Here is a 12,697-nt window from a genome sequence, read left to right on the forward strand (position 1 = left end):
ATGAGTAACCCTATAGGGAAGGAGGTCAGTGGCCTGACAGTGTGGTGCCGGAGCAACAACCTCTTCTTCAACGTCAGCAAGGAGATGATCGTGGACTACAGGGAACCGGGTGGGCGAGAACGCCCCCATCCACATCAACGGGGCGGCAGTGGAGCAGGTAGACAGCTTCAAGTTCCTAGGACAGTACATTACTGGGGCCGAGCTCCCTGCCATCCAGGACCTCGATATCAGGCTGTGTGCAAAGAACGTCCGGATAATTGTCAAAGACCCCAACCAGCCAAGCCATAGACTATCTCTGCTGCCGCATAGCAAGAGGTACATGTGCATCAAGTTTGACACCAACAGGCTCTTGAACAGCTTCTATCCCCAAGCAATACGACTGATAAATAGCTAACAAAATAGCTACATGGACCGAGTTTACCTTATCTTTATTGGCCTTTTATTTCATTATTTGCACTGTCTCTATGCACACTCACAGGGCCCTACACACTTGCACACACTGTCACTCCAACACACACACAAACACACATTTTCTCACTCACACATAATATGCACATACATTTATACTGACTTTACACACCCGCACACCCACTCACATGCAAGCTGCTGCTACTCTTTTTATCTTATATCCTGTTGCCTAGTCACCATACCATTATACAGATCTACCTCAAATCAAAATCAAATCAAATCAAATGTATTTATATAGCCCTTCGTACATCAGCTGATATCTCAAAGTGCTGTACAGAAACCCAGCCTAAAACCCCAAACAGCAAGCAATGCATGTGAAAGAAGCACGGTGGCTAGGAAAAACTCCCTAAGAAAAACTCCCTAGAAAGGCCAAAAACCTAGGAAGAAACCTAGAGAGGAACCAGGCTATGAGGGGTGGCCAGTCCTCTTCTGGCTGTGCAGGGTGGATATTATAACAGAACATGGTCAAGATGTTAAAATGTTCATAAATGACCAGCATGGTCAAATAATAATAATCATAGTAGTTGTCGAGGGTGCAACAAGCACGTCCGGTGAACAGGTCAGGGTTCCATAGCCGCAGGCAGAACAGTTGAAACTGGAGCAGCAGCACGGCCAGGTGGACTGGGGACAGCAAGGAGTCATCATACCAGGTAGTCCTGAGGCATGGTCCTAGGGCTCAGGTCCTCCGAGAGAAAGACAGAAAGAGAGAAAGAGAGAATTAGAGAGAGCATATTTAAATTCACACAGGACACTGGATAAGACAAGAGAAATACTCCAGATGTAACAGACTGACCCTAGCCCCCCGACACATAAACTACTGCAGCATAAATACTGGAGGCTGAGACAGGAGGGATCAGAAGACACTGTGGCCCCATCCGATGATACCCCCGGACAGGGCCAAACAGTATCACTCCAGTATCCCTGCACAGTTACAGTTAGAATTGGAACTGACTTTTAAAATATTTCCTGTATATAGTATACTTACTTTATTGTGTGTTTCTTTTTTTCCCAATTTTTTTCTAGTAATACATAGTTTTTGATTATTGCATTGTTGGGTTTTGAGTTTGCAAGGAAGGCATTTCACTGTACTTGTGCATGTCAAACTTGAAACTACACAAATTTACTGGCTAACTACAGTGACTTGGATGAAGCTACATCTCCAGTAGTCTTTCACTCTCTCTCAGCTTTGTTTGACAGTACAGTCTATCACCACTATAGAACATATCAAGATGTATTGTCACAGCATTGATATCACTCGTAGATATGATTAGAATGGTGCATTGCCATTATCTGTTATATGATTAATAAATATCATGTGTTTCCAACGCAGGTTTAGAGATGGACCTCTCTCTCTTTCTCATATTTGTCATTTTTTCTCCAGATCTACAGTGCATCCGGAAACTATTCAGACCACTTGACTTTTTCCACATTTTGTTACTTTACAGCCTTATTCTAAAATCGTTTTTTTTACCTCATACATTTTGTCAAATGTATTAAGTATAAAAACTGAAATCACATTTACATAAGTATTCAGACCCTTTACTCAGTACTTTGTTGAAGCCCCTTCGGCAGCGATTACAGCATCGAGTCTTCTTGGGTATGACGCTACAAGCTTGGCACACCTGTATTTGGGGATTCGCATTCTTCTCTGCAGATCCTCTCAAGCTCTATCAGGTTGGATGGGGAGCATCGCTGCACAGCTATTTTCAAGTCTCTCCAGAGATGTTAGATTGGGTTCAAGTTGGGGCTCTGGCTGGGCCACTCAAGGACATTCAGAGACTTGTCCCGAATCCACTCCAGCATTGTCTTGGCTGTCTGCTTAGGGTCATTGTCCTGTTGGAAGGTGAACCTTCGCCCCAGTCTGAGGTCCTGAGCGCTCTGGTTTTCATCAAGGATCTCTCTGTACTTTACTCCGTTCATCTTTCCCTCAAGTCTGACGAGTCTCCCAGTTCCTGCTGCTGAACAACATCCCCAAAACATGATGCTGCCACCACCATGCTTCACTGTAGGGATTGTGATTGTTTTATTTCCAGACGTGACGCTTGGCATTCAGGCCAAAGAGTTTAATCTTGGTTTCATCAGACCAGAGAATCTTGTTTCTCATGTTCTGAGAGTCTTTTGGGTGCCTTTTGGCAAACTCCAAGCGGGCTGTCATGTGCCTTACTGAGGAGTGGCTTCCGTCTGGCCACTCTACCATGAAGGCCTGATTGGTGGAGTGCTGCAGTAATGGTTGTCCTTCTGGAAGGTTATCCCATCTCCACAGAGGAACTCTAGAGCTTTGTCAGAGTGACTATCGGGTTCTTGGTCAGCTCCCTGACCAAGGCCCTTCTCCCCTGATTGCTAAGTTTGGCCGGGCGACCAGCGCTAGGAAGAGTCTTGGTGGTTCCAAACTTCTTCCTTTTATTAATTTCATTTACATCATTTAGCAGACGCTCTTATCCAGAGCGACTTACAAATTGGTGCATTCACCTTATGATATCCAGTGGAACAACCACTTTACAATAGTACATCTATATCTTTTTTGGGGGGGGAGGGGGGGGTTAGAAGGATTACTATATCCTATCCCAGGTATTCCTTAAAGAGGTGGGGTTTCAGGTGTCTACGGAAGGTGGTGATTGACTCCGCTGTCCTGGCGTCGTGAGGGAGCTTGTTCCACCATTGTGGTGATGGAGACCACTGTGTTCTTGGGGACCTTCAATGCTGCAGACATGTTTTGGTACCCTTCCCCAGGTCTGTGACTCGACACAATCCTGTCTCGGAGCTATACAGACAATTATTTCGAACTCACTGCTTGGTTTTTGCTCTGACATGCACTGTGAACTGTGGGACCTTATATAGATAGGTGTGTGCCTTTCCAAATCATATCCAATCAATTGAATCTACCACAGGTGGACTCCAATCAAACTGTAGAAACATCTCATGGACGATCAATGGAAACAGGATGCACCTGAGCTCAATTTTGAGTCTCATAGTAAAGGGTCTGAATACTTATGTAAATAAGGTATTTCTGTTCTTTTTCTTTTTTTTATACATTTGACAACAAGTTTTTTGAATTTTTGCACTTTGCCATTATGGGGTATTATGTGTAGATTAATAAGGGGAAAAAAGTAATTGAATCAATTTTAGATTAAGGCTGTAACGTAACAAAATGTGGAAAAAGGTAAAGGGTCTGAATATTTTCTGAATGCACTGTATAGTATTTTTTTTGTGTTGATTTATATCTAAGGGTAGGTCATACAATTCTGGTGTTATATTTTACATGTAGCTTGTAAACTGTTCTGTGTTCATATTTCTTTTTACGAAACACGAGGATGTGTTATACTTTAGGTTGATAGTATAGTGAGCAGGGCACAGCAGGTAAATCGTTTCAGAAATGTGGGTGTGGGTTTAATGACTTCAACAGTGAGTAATGGCACTCAATTTGCTCGAATTGGATTACAGCAGCTTTCCCCAAACTCAAGGGGTGCACATTTTGTTTTTTGTCCTAACACTCAGAGGCGGAAATCCCGGGGGGGACACGACCCCCCCTTCCTGGAAAAAATATGATTTGTGCCCCCCAATATATCACTGAAACATAACTATGTAATTTAAATAATATTAATAATATGCAATGAAAGCAATTGTGCTGATTATAGACACTTAATAGCGCGTTTTTAAGTTTCAAAAGATTGCGGACCCCCCCACCCTTTGCCTCACAATGGTTTGATCCACTGCCAGTTCCTTAGTTGGCAAGGTAACAGAGGGGTCGTGTCTACTGTCTGAAAGGCACTCAATGAACGTAACTGACGTGAGGTTAATCCAGTCAATCACGCACACACACTAGCTGAATATGCAGAGCTAGCGCGCAAATATTAATTATTAAGCTAGCTAGTACCTATTCCATTTATGTGGCGTCGTCAAAGATGGAATCTTTGCTATCGTCAATTTATTCCAAGATCAGCATGCAGATGATGTAAATTAGTGCTTCAAAGTCCCTGTGATAAGGTTAGCGATAAACTGAAGTCCAAACTGAACAGAACTACACTCTCTTCTACCATTGTCTTAAATATATTTAATGGTCTCGTTGCAAAAGCTAAATTGTCGCAAGGGAACTTTTATTTATTTATTTTATTTCACCTTTATTTAACCCGGGTAGCAAAGATTATAGCAAACAACACTGAAACGGAATTGGTGCTCGCTAGCTTTGCAAATTCAGCTATTGTTGGAAGCCAGCCAATATGAAACAAACTATTACAATTACAAAAGGTTGCAGCATATGTTGTGTAAATGGTGAACTCATACAGCTGTCAACTCTTGTCATTTTAATCCGTTTCACATTTGCTAGCTACCTTTTAGATCGAAGCCCAAATAGAATGATAGAAGATAAGATGATAGAAGCCCATCTCCTACTGTAAATAACCTACACACTGTGTGTGTGTGTGTGTGTGTGTAGCCAGCCAGGTAGAAAAATGGCAGAAAAATAAAAGATGGACATCAGAGTATTTTTCAGTACACCAAAACGCAAAGTAAGAACCCTAGTAGCCTAATATCTCAAAGACTAGTTGATAAAATGTTCATAAGAAAGAAATGAAATTCTAATGGAAATGTTTCACAATGATGTCATTAGGCAGAGCAGGCAACAGATGGCACACAGACAGCAGAGTTGGGGACAGATATGCAGGGACAGACTTGGCAGAGACAGGGAGTTTCAGGTAAGTTTGTTGAGTCTTTGTTTGGCAACATTATGAAAGGTTCTCAATTTTTTTGACTTGTAAAATAGGAACATAATTGGAAAATGCCATGGATACCCCCACTCTCAACTTAAACTGGTGACTGAACTAAGATTTGTTAAAGGCAACGGTATTGCTGTTGTGATTAGTTGTGTAGTTTTGGGTACCGGTAGTTAAGAGTATGGCAAACACCTTATTTCTTTGGTTCCTCAATATACATTTACCATATTACAATGTAGGCTATGTGTTACAGCACTACTTTTGGTGTCCCCCTCAGGAATTGCTCTTGAGAAAATGTTATGTAATTTTCCCCTCCAAAGTTGATATCAGATTTTTGCCCCTGCTAACACTACACAGCTGATTCAAATGATCAAAGCTTGATGATTAGTTGAACCAGCTGTATAGTGCTAGGGCAAAAACCAAGACTTGCACACCTTGGGGTCCCGAGGACCGAGTTTGGGGAAACCCTGGATTATAGGCACATTTTGTGTAGATTCAAGGCCTTTGGACCTCAAGCCTTAACCTCCTGCACTGTGCTCTCTGCCCCTACTCATTTGGGCTGCTCAGTTATGCCACCTGCTGGATCATAAAAATACTGCTGCTGTAATTCATTTCATTAACACTCTTACGGTCACACTGTTGATCACAACCATCAAAGCAACATTCGGAATGCAAATTAAGGGAATTTCATTAATTTTGACATTTGCTCAGTACTTGAAGGATGTCATTTCTTGGAAGGTGAGTGTTGAGCCAATATCTTCTCAGTATCTATCTGCAGATCCAGAGGCATCAGGCAGTCAGTCCTCTGTTATCCTGGTCAAATTAATTGTGGTAGAAAATTCCCATGACATTCTGATTCATAATTTAGTTTTATTGGGGCAATGGAATGTTTGGGCCAGCATAGTGCACACTAAAATTCTAATAATAAAACCATATGAGAGCTTTTGTAACTAAGCCCTACTTTTGTGTTGTACACTTTTGTAATTACTATATCCTATGGGAGCAGCCAGAGGAATTTGGGTACTGAAGTTGAAAATAGGTATTAAAATATAACTGAGTTTCCAGACCCGGGGCACAAATGAGTGAAATTTACTACAAAAAATACCAGATATACCACAGTGGTACACGTTGTTGAAATTAGGACAGGAAACCAACTGGATAGCCAAAACCAACTGGAAAATGGGCTTTATGCTTCAAGTTACCCTTTGAAATGTCATACAAGTGTCATCTGTCAACCTTCAGTAAAAAAGCACACTTGAAGCGAATGTAAACATGCAATATAACCGATTTAATTAAAGAATAGTTGAACAAGAGTTAGTAAAGTTTAGGATGAGGGGGATAAAGTTGTTGATGTCGTCTGACAGCCTGGGATTGGTGCCAACAGCAAAGTAACTTCCCCTAGTGTATCCTGGAGAGAAAGAGAGAGAGAACGTGGCAGTGAAGGGATCATTCAAATTATGTGAAAGGGACACAGCATTCTAACACACAGGTAACAAGTAAATAACCTGATGTGGACAACAAAATCAGAGGCAAACTACACTATACAGTGCATTCGGGAACTATTCAGACCCTTTCCATTTTTCCACATTTTGTTACATTACAGCCTTATTCTAAAATTGATTAAATAAATGTTTTTCCTCATCAATCTACACACAAGCAAAGCAAAAACAGGTTTTTCGAAAATTTTGCAAATGTATTACAAATAAAAAAATCTGAAATACCTGTGGTAAATTCAATAATTTGGAAAGGCACACACCTGTCTATATAAGGTCCCACAGTTGACAGTGCATGTCAGAGCAAAAACTAAGCCATGAGGTCGAAGGAATTGTCTGTAGAGCTCCGAGACAGGATTATTTTGAGGCACAGACCTGAGGAACGGTACCAAAAAATGTCTGCATCATTGAAGGTCCTCAAGAACACAGTGGCCATCATTCTTAAATGGAAGAAGTTTGGAACCACCAAGACTCTTCCTAGAGCTGGCTGCCTGGCCAAACTGAGCAATCGGGGGAGAAGGGTAACAAGGAGGTCTACAACACAGGGAGGTCTACAACACATTTGGATTATGTAATTGTAAAATAGGGACCTTGTAGCAGTCATAAGGCATGAAATCAGCAGAAGGCAGGTTGACGTACTCTGAGTAGATTTATTTACAGATCTTGGTGATTATAGCACCATATCATACAAAATATACAAGTAGATTTACCAAATATACAAGGGCAATAGCCCAAAAGAATTAGCCTTTGGATCAGGCTTAACCTGTCCTATTTGAACAGACATACATAGAGGGCAAGACTGCACAGCCTTCCCTTGAGAAACCAAATTTAATCTGTCTAATAGAAGCTCAAACAGGTACATAATATAAGCACTTGGCCCCCAGGACCATTGTCAATTACAACCAATAAACTGGTTCTACAATGTAAAAGGACATTTCCATTGTTACATTGGTACATTAGTCTTAATCTGCCTAATGATTGTTAATTATATTTCAACAACATGCATACCTAGAACAATCATTTTCTCTTATTACACAACCTATTTCTATGTGCACTGAGGCGCGCTCGCTCCTAACACGCATAACAGAAATGGCAGAGACATAGGATACAGACACACGGAACTCTGACATGTCCCAGGAAATACGAACAAAGGAAACCATACATTTAATTAAATAAACAGAACTAATACCTCATGAATCTTGCGAACGTTCATGTGTACAATAAACATCCCTCCCACTCAGAGCAGGGTAAGTAATGCTTGGCTAAATGAAAATGTATTGTGAGCATATCAAACATAAAACAGAAATGTCTAAGTGTTGCAATACATGTTACAGAAATTATTGTAGTATTAGATGGAATATAGATTTACTACATATATGCATTTAAATGTGTGAAAGCAACAGCAAACATTCAAACAACAGAAAAAAGCACTCTCCACTGGCGGGGGTTTGGACAGTGCAAGTGGAGAGCCTATGGTGCATTTTGGTGCATTTTCGCCACTGTAATAATTAACAAAAAATTCAAAATGCAAGCCTCATAAGTAAATTATACATTTAAAGCAATTTTAACATACCAAAAGACCAGTAGGCCTATGCTAGTAATTGTTGCTTGATGCCCCATTGCTGGTAAACTTTCAAAGTAAACAGTTAATATTCTTGAGCACCAAACAATTTTTGGAGCTGCATATTTATTATGGCAATCCTCTCTCCCTACCATTTGACGTTTGCACTGCACCTGATCCTATAGCTGTAGGCCTACAGCAAATCAGCAATCTGTTCGCTAGCTCAGCTGATCTGTGTTGATTGATATTTTGCTGGTCCAATTAGAGGGCCAAGTGTACGTTTTACTAGCCAATCTGTTGCAGTTTTTTTTTGCTGCAGCTACTGTATTTTGCTGCGTGTAGAGTAATCCACGTAGACTGTGCCACAAAAGGAGTGACAAAACTTTACAAAACCTGGCCAGATAATTTCAAGTCATCAGTCTCAAGTCAACGTCGTGTGCTGAGTCTTCAGGCTCCAAGTCCAAGTCAAATTATTTTATTTTCTATCAAGTTGAGTCTCAAGTCATCAAATTTGTGACTGGAGTCAGACTTGAGTCCAAGTCATGTGACTCAAATCCACAACTCTTCTTTCCTCTGCATCTCTCTGCGCTGCTCTTTCACTGACAACCAGCGCTGTTTTCTAGAAATCCACACTTGTGAAGCTGTGGGAGGAGTGTTGTCATGATCAAACTACCATTCAGCTCCTCATGAGTCATTTGCTTGAAATCCAGAATAATGTCTAATCCCTCGAAAGGGATGCAGTTCACAGGATACAGTTCTGCTACAATGACACACTCAGGCAAACTAATTCTGTATCTAGAATCCACTCCAGGAAGAATCCCAGGCACCACACGGTATTGTCTGTAAGACAAAAACTGAACTATTGTACAGTTTGAACTGTACCACTATAACATCAATATTAGGGTAGACAAGTATAACATGCATACAGGTGCACAGGCACAGCTATTACATTTACAACAAAATGTAGCTTAATAGAAAGAAAAATGGCATAACCCTCAACCTTTGCACAGTGACCAGACCGTACAAATGAGCCTTGGTAGGTAGGCAGACAGTATCTACTGTACCTACAACGATGTCTATCGGGCATGCTTAGGCAAATACTTTTATCGTAAAACCAGCTTCAGTTTTAGAGATTTACAAATTCGTTGGCGAATGGGTAACCCGCCTCTACCATCTGTCCTATTTGCCAATGTACAATCATTGGAGAATAAACTGGATGAGCTCGGTTCGAGACTGTCCTTCCAACGGGACATTAAAAACTGTAATATCTTATGTTTCACAGAGTCGTAGCTGAACAACAACATGGATAATATACTGTTGACTGGGTTTTCCGTGCATTGGCAAGACAGAACAGCTACCTCCGGTAAGATGAGGGGTGGTGGTCTGTGTCTATTTGTCAATAAGAGCTGGTGCGCGAAATGTAATATGAAAGAAGTCTCAAGATTTTGCTCGGCTGCGGTATGGGGTACCTCATGATAAGCTGATGACCACACTATTTACCAAGAGAGTTTTCATCTATATTTTTCGTAGCTGTCTATTTACCACCACAAACCGATGCTTTGCACTAAGATCACACTTAATGAGCTGTATAAGGCTATAAGCAAACAAGAAAATGTTCATCCAGAAGCGGCACTCCAAGTGGCTGGGACTTTAATGCAGGAAAACTTAAATCCGTTTGACCTCATTTGGCAAATCTGACCATAATTCTATCCTCCTGATTCCTGCTTACAAGCAAAAACTAGGAAGTACCAGTGACACGCTCAGTACAGAAGTGGTCAGATGACGCAGATGCTAAGATACAGGACTGTTTTACTAGAACAGACTGGAATATGCTCCAGGATTCATCCGATGGCGTTGAGGAGTATACCACATCAGTCACCGGCTTCATCAATAAGTGCATCGACGATGTCATCCCCACAGTGACAGTAGGTACATATCCCAACCAGAAACCATGAATTACAGGCAACATCCGCACTGAGCTAAAGGTTAGAGCTACTGTTTTCAAGGAGTGGGACATTAACCCGGACGCTTATGAGAAATCCAGCTATGCCCTCCGACGAACCATCAAACAGGCAAAGCATCAATACAGGACTAAGATTGAATCCTACTACATTGGCTTTGATGCTCGTCCGATGTGGCATGGCTTGCAAACTACAACAGACTACAAAGGGAAGCCCAGCTGTGAGCTGCCCAGTGACACGAGCCTACCAGACGAGCTAAATGACTTCTCTGCGTGCTTCGAGACAGGCAACACTGAAGCATGCATGAGAGCACCAGCTGTTCTGGACGACTGTGTGATCACGCTCTCCGTAGCTGATGTGAGTAAGACCTTTAAACAGGTCAACATCTACAAGGCTGCAGGGCCAGATGGATTACCAGGATGTGTACTCAACTGGCAAGTGTCTTCACTGACATTTTTAACATGTCTCTTACCGAGTCTGTAATACCTACATGTTTCAAGCAGACCGGCATATTCCCTGTGCCCAAGAACGCTATAGTAACCTGCCTAAATGTCTACAGAACCGTAGCACTCACGTCTGTAGCCATGAAGTGCTTTGAAAGGCTAGTCATGGCTCACATCAAACACCATCATCCCCGAAACCCTAGACCCACTCCAATTCACCTACCGCCCCAAAACATCCAAAGATGATGCAATCTCTATTGCACTCCACACTGCTCTTTCTCATCTGGACAAAAGGAACACCTACGTGAGAATGCTGTTCATTGACTACAGCTCAGCGTTCAACACCAGAGTGCCCTCAAAGCTCATTACTAAGCTAAAGACCCTGGGACTAAACACCTCCCTCTGCAACTGCCTCCTGGACTTCCTGACGTGCCGCCCCCAGGTGGTAAGGGTAGGCAACAGCACATCTGCCACACTGATCCTCAACACGGGGGCCCCTCAGGGGTGCGTGCTTAGTCTCCTCCTGTACTCCCTGTTTATGCACGACTGCATGGCCAATCATGACTCCAACACTATAATTAAGTTTGCTGGTGACACAATAGTGGTAGGCCTGATCACTGACAACGGTGAGACAACCTATAGGGAGGAGGTCAGAGACCTGGCCGTGTGGTGCCAAGACAACAACCTCTCCCTCAACGTGATCAAGACAAAGGAGCTGATCATGGACTATGGGAAAAGGAGGGCCGAGCACGCCCCCATTCTCATCAATGGCGCTGTAGTGAAACAGGTCAAGAGAGTTCCTCTGTGTTCACATCACCAACAAACTATCATGATCTGAACACAGCAAGACAGTTGTCAAGAGGGCATGACAACGCTTATTCTCCCTCAGGTGATTTGGCATGGGTAAACAGCCCCTCAAAAAGTTCTACAGCTGCACCATCGAGAGCATCCTGACTGGTCGTATCCCCCTTGGTATGGCAACTGCTCGGCATCTGACCGCAAGGCGATACAGAGGGTAGTGCGTACGGCCCAGTACATCACTGGGGCCAAGCTTCCTGCCATCCAGAGCCTCTATACCAGGCAGTGTCAGAGGAAGGCCCTAAAAATGGGCAAAGACTCCAGCCACCCTAGTCATTGGGTGGCAGCGTAGCCTAGTGGTTAGAGCATTGGACTAGCAATCGAAAGCTTGCAAGATCGAATCCCTGAGCTGACAAGGTACAAATCTGTCGTTCTGCCCCTGAACAAGGCAGATAAGCCATTGTTCCTAGGCTGTCATTGAAAATAATAATTTTTCCCTGTGGCTCAGTTGGTAGAGCATGGTGTTTGCAACGCCAGCATAGTGTGTGCAACACCAGGGTTGTGGGTTTGATTCCCACGGGGGGGCAGTACAAAAAAAACAAATGCATGAAATTAAATGAAATGAAATTAAATGTATGCATTCACTACTGTAAATCGCTCTGGATAAGAGCGTCTGCTAAATGACTAACATGTAAAAAATGTAAAATGTTCTTAACTGACTTGTCTAGTTAAATAAAGGTAATAAAAGAAATAGACTGTTCTCTCTGCTACCGCAGGGCAAGTGGTAGCAGAGCGCTATGTCTAGGTCCAAAAGGCTCCTTACCAGTTTCTACCCCCAAACCATAATTATGGCTGTTGCAGTGACCATATTACCGCCACAACGCGGTCATGAGTCATGAAGGGAGTCAAATTCCACGTGACCATTTAGTCACGGTAATTAGGCTTCTCCAAGCTCTGATGCTGTTGATGGTCATTAGTAGCCTACCAAACTTGCTAACTGCCTGGTACTCAGCACTCTATTGTCCCTCTAATCACTCTGACATCAATGGAAATGTAATTGAAAATCTAATCAAACACTTCATGAGAGCCAATGACCTCATGTTGCGCAACATTTCTATAAGCTATGCAATTGTGTGAGAAATGGCCTCTATTTAAAAGTGGAGAATCCCGTCAGCTTTCTATAGGCTAAGCCTAATATATTATTTCTCAACTTTCCTAATATTAGGCACATTGCTTATCTTTACAACAGGAGTACCTGGCTGGC

General features: G+C 42.4%; 1 protein-coding gene across 1 annotated transcript in view; it reads left to right on the forward strand.

Moving 5' to 3' along the window:
* Nucleotides 1-12,697, forward strand: part of LOC106600664 (splicing factor, arginine/serine-rich 19) — a 24,712-nt gene continuing 12,015 nt past the window's right edge. Inside the window, exon 1 of the mRNA XM_045716045.1 lies at nucleotides 1-109. Coding sequence (XP_045572001.1) covers nucleotides 1-109 — 109 coding nt within the window. The remainder of the gene's footprint in view (nucleotides 110-12,697) is intronic.

Source organism: Salmo salar, chromosome ssa03, assembly GCF_905237065.1.
Source record: "Salmo salar chromosome ssa03, Ssal_v3.1, whole genome shotgun sequence".
Taxonomy (NCBI): domain Eukaryota; kingdom Metazoa; phylum Chordata; class Actinopteri; order Salmoniformes; family Salmonidae; genus Salmo; species Salmo salar.